We start from the raw sequence: 2,802 nt of genomic DNA, 5'->3' as shown, positions 1-2,802 counted from the left end.
TGCAGTGATATGATCATATTTCCCTGCAGCCTTGAAATCCTGGGCTCAAGCAATCCTCCTGCTTCAGCCTCCCATGTAGCTGGGACAACAAGCGCATGCTACCACATCTGGCTAATTTTTAAATTTTTTATAGAGGTGGGGCTCACCTTCTTGCCCAGGTCAAACTCCTGGGCTCAAGTGAGCCTCCTGCCTTGGCCCCTCAAAGTGCTTGATTACTGGCATGAGCCACTGTGTCTGGCTGCAGAGTAGCTCCCGATGTGCCCCAAGGACCAGTGCTTGCCAATATTCCTCTGAGTGCCAGTCACAGTAAGAGACAAAGGGACACAGGGACAAGGGTGGGATGGGGCAGCGTAGCCCTTGGGGCGGCAGCTGGCTGGTGGGGAGACAGGCAGGTGCCTGAGAGCCCGAGCTGTCCATGCTCCTGGGGGGCCAAGATGCTTCCCAGGGATGGATGGGAAATGGGAAGGAGACAGTGTAGACTCCGAGGTCCCAGCTGGCATTCCAGCTCTGTCCGAGTGCTCCCTGTACACGGAGTGTCACACCCACTTGCACAGTGTCTGTGGGGCGTGAGGAAAAGACCTGTGTCAGCAGCAGCCTCAGAGCCACGTGGGTGGGCTCCAACAGGTGGAAGGGGCTGAGTGGGGAGCTGGCAAAGGTCTGTGAGATTCGAACCTCTGGGGAAGAATGACGACCCCTCCAGGGATGTGCCTCCCTGTGCCCAAAGGCTTCTTCCCAGGGAGGCCCTCCAGGAGTCCTCCCGCCCCCTCACAGAGGCAAACACCTCACCCGAGTATCCTGACGCATCTGGTGCACACCGGGGCCCTCCTGCTCTGAGCCCCTCCCTCGCCTGCAGAACTCGCCCAGGCAGGGCCAGAGCCACCGCGCAAGAGCGACATCTGTCAGTCTCTTCCCCACCCCACCCCCGTCATGTGGCTCCGTGCACACAGTTTGTGCCTGACGCAAACAGCCCAAACGGAAGAAAATACAGGACGCCCAAGCGACCCAGGCAGAGACCCCCAGCCCTCACCAGCCCCTTGAGCTCCTGCTTCCCAATACTGAGGCAGAAATCCTTCAGCAGGAACGAGCCTAAATATGGAAGAAGCTGACTGAAGTCGCCACATGTCTGGGCTGTGGCTGCCTCTCTTTAGGCCGCTTATTTGGGTTGCTATGCAATAAAAGCTTAACTCAGCACGCTTGGGGTGTCCTGCCTATTCCAAAGAGAAGCCTGGCCATGGGCGACCTGCTCCTGGGTGGAAACCTCTCGGCCCCTGGAAGAGTCAGCCTGGTCATGTCTTTGCACACTGGAGGCCTTGGGCCAACACCGCAGAGTTTGTGCCAAAAATGTGATTGAGGGTGGGGGCCCTGGGCTGTATTCATCTCATCTCAGGAGGGGCTGGAGACCGAGTGACTGAGGTCAGCCGGGTGGATACTCCGTGCCTACATGACTGATCTGCAACAAAAACGCTGGGCACCAAGGCTCAGTGAGCTTCCCTGGCCAGCCATGCTCCCTCCTCCTCCACACGTTCTTGCTGGGAGAGTGAGGCACTGTCTGTATGAAACCGCCTGGAGAGAACAGCTGGGAGCTTGCGCTTGGACCTCCTGGACTCAGCCCTGTGTGCCTTTTACCTTTGCTGACTTAAATCTGTGCCCTGTCTCTGTAACAGACCACACCAGTGAAGATAACAGCTTTCCTGAGATCTGTGAGTCCCTCTGGAAATTCACGGAACCCGAGGGTGGTCGCACAGTGTGGGGGCTCAGGTCAAGGCAGGGGGCTAAACACCAGGTGCAAACCCCACAGGTGTCAAAGGCCAGCACTCCTGTCCATGACCTGGGCCGGCCTTGTGACCCCCCGCAGACCCCCAAGCGGGTGGGGAGCCCCAGGATCCACAGGCACCCTGGAGACGGGCCCTCTGTGGCACGTGGATAGGGAAGGCCGTCCCACGGACACTGAGGGACCTCCAACCCCAGCAGGATCCTCTCCCACAGTCACGCACACCTGATGAGCGGCTTGAAGATGTTCCACAGGACCTTGATGAAGCTGGTGGGGTGCACCACGTAGAGGGCCTTCAAGTTCTTCTTGTATCTGAGGAGGGAAATGGGAGATGACTTCAGGCTGCCAGGCTCCGAGAAACACCCCACGCCCAATAGCCCAAAAAAAAGCTGCCTCCACTGTGAGTCTCACAATGTTACTTCTCTCAACGGGATCAATTTAAGGGCATCAAACAAAGAATGAAATAAACTCAGTGAAAATCAGGACCCCTCACCCACTGCCCCCGCCAGGCACGCCTGCAGCCCTTTACAGTTCGCAGAGGCACCCGTGCAGGTCGGAGCCCTGTTTATAGGCACTCACTCACACCAGGGTGGGGTGGGGGTCTGGAGCACAACCTAGGGGCAATCTGGCAACAGCTCTCAGAATTAAAACCGCACAGAGCCTCTCGGCCAGCACCTCCCCTGCCGGGAGCTGACCCGGACCAGAAGCAGCTCGCCATGTTGGTTATGATGGCAAAAAAACCCAGCAATAACCTAAACGTCAGCCGGCCAGAGGCTAGTTCAATGCAACAGCCGCCCACACAATGGAACACCAGGTGAGCTTCCCTCTCTCCTTCTTCCCAGTCCCAACACTTCCTTCTTGAATATTTCAGTTCAAAACCATCAGGTTGGGCAAGAAAGGTACCTCTAGCGACGGGAAACTCGCCACCCCTGCAGACACTCCACTTTTGGGTAGTTTGATGTCTAGAGTGTCCCTCCTGGGCCGGGCGCGGTGGCTCAAGCCTGTAATCCCAGCACTTTGGGAGGCCGAGA

General features: G+C 57.6%; 1 protein-coding gene across 2 annotated transcripts in view; it reads right to left on the bottom strand.

Annotated features, from left to right (window-relative positions):
• Positions 1-2,802, bottom strand: part of ARHGAP8 (Rho GTPase activating protein 8) — a 63,265-nt gene that overhangs the window by 48,144 nt on the left and 12,319 nt on the right. For both annotated transcript variants that reach the window (XM_011984025.1, XM_011984026.1), the window contains exon 3: positions 1,997-2,083. In XM_011984025.1, coding sequence (XP_011839415.1) covers positions 1,997-2,083 — 87 coding nt within the window. The remainder of the gene's footprint in view (positions 1-1,996; positions 2,084-2,802) is intronic.

The sequence above is a fragment of the Mandrillus leucophaeus genome, unplaced genomic scaffold (genome assembly GCF_000951045.1).
Source record: "Mandrillus leucophaeus isolate KB7577 unplaced genomic scaffold, Mleu.le_1.0 Scaffold26, whole genome shotgun sequence".
NCBI classification, from domain to species: domain Eukaryota; kingdom Metazoa; phylum Chordata; class Mammalia; order Primates; family Cercopithecidae; genus Mandrillus; species Mandrillus leucophaeus.
Note: the sequence above shows the minus strand (reverse complement) of the source record. Positions and strands in the feature narration are given on the sequence as shown.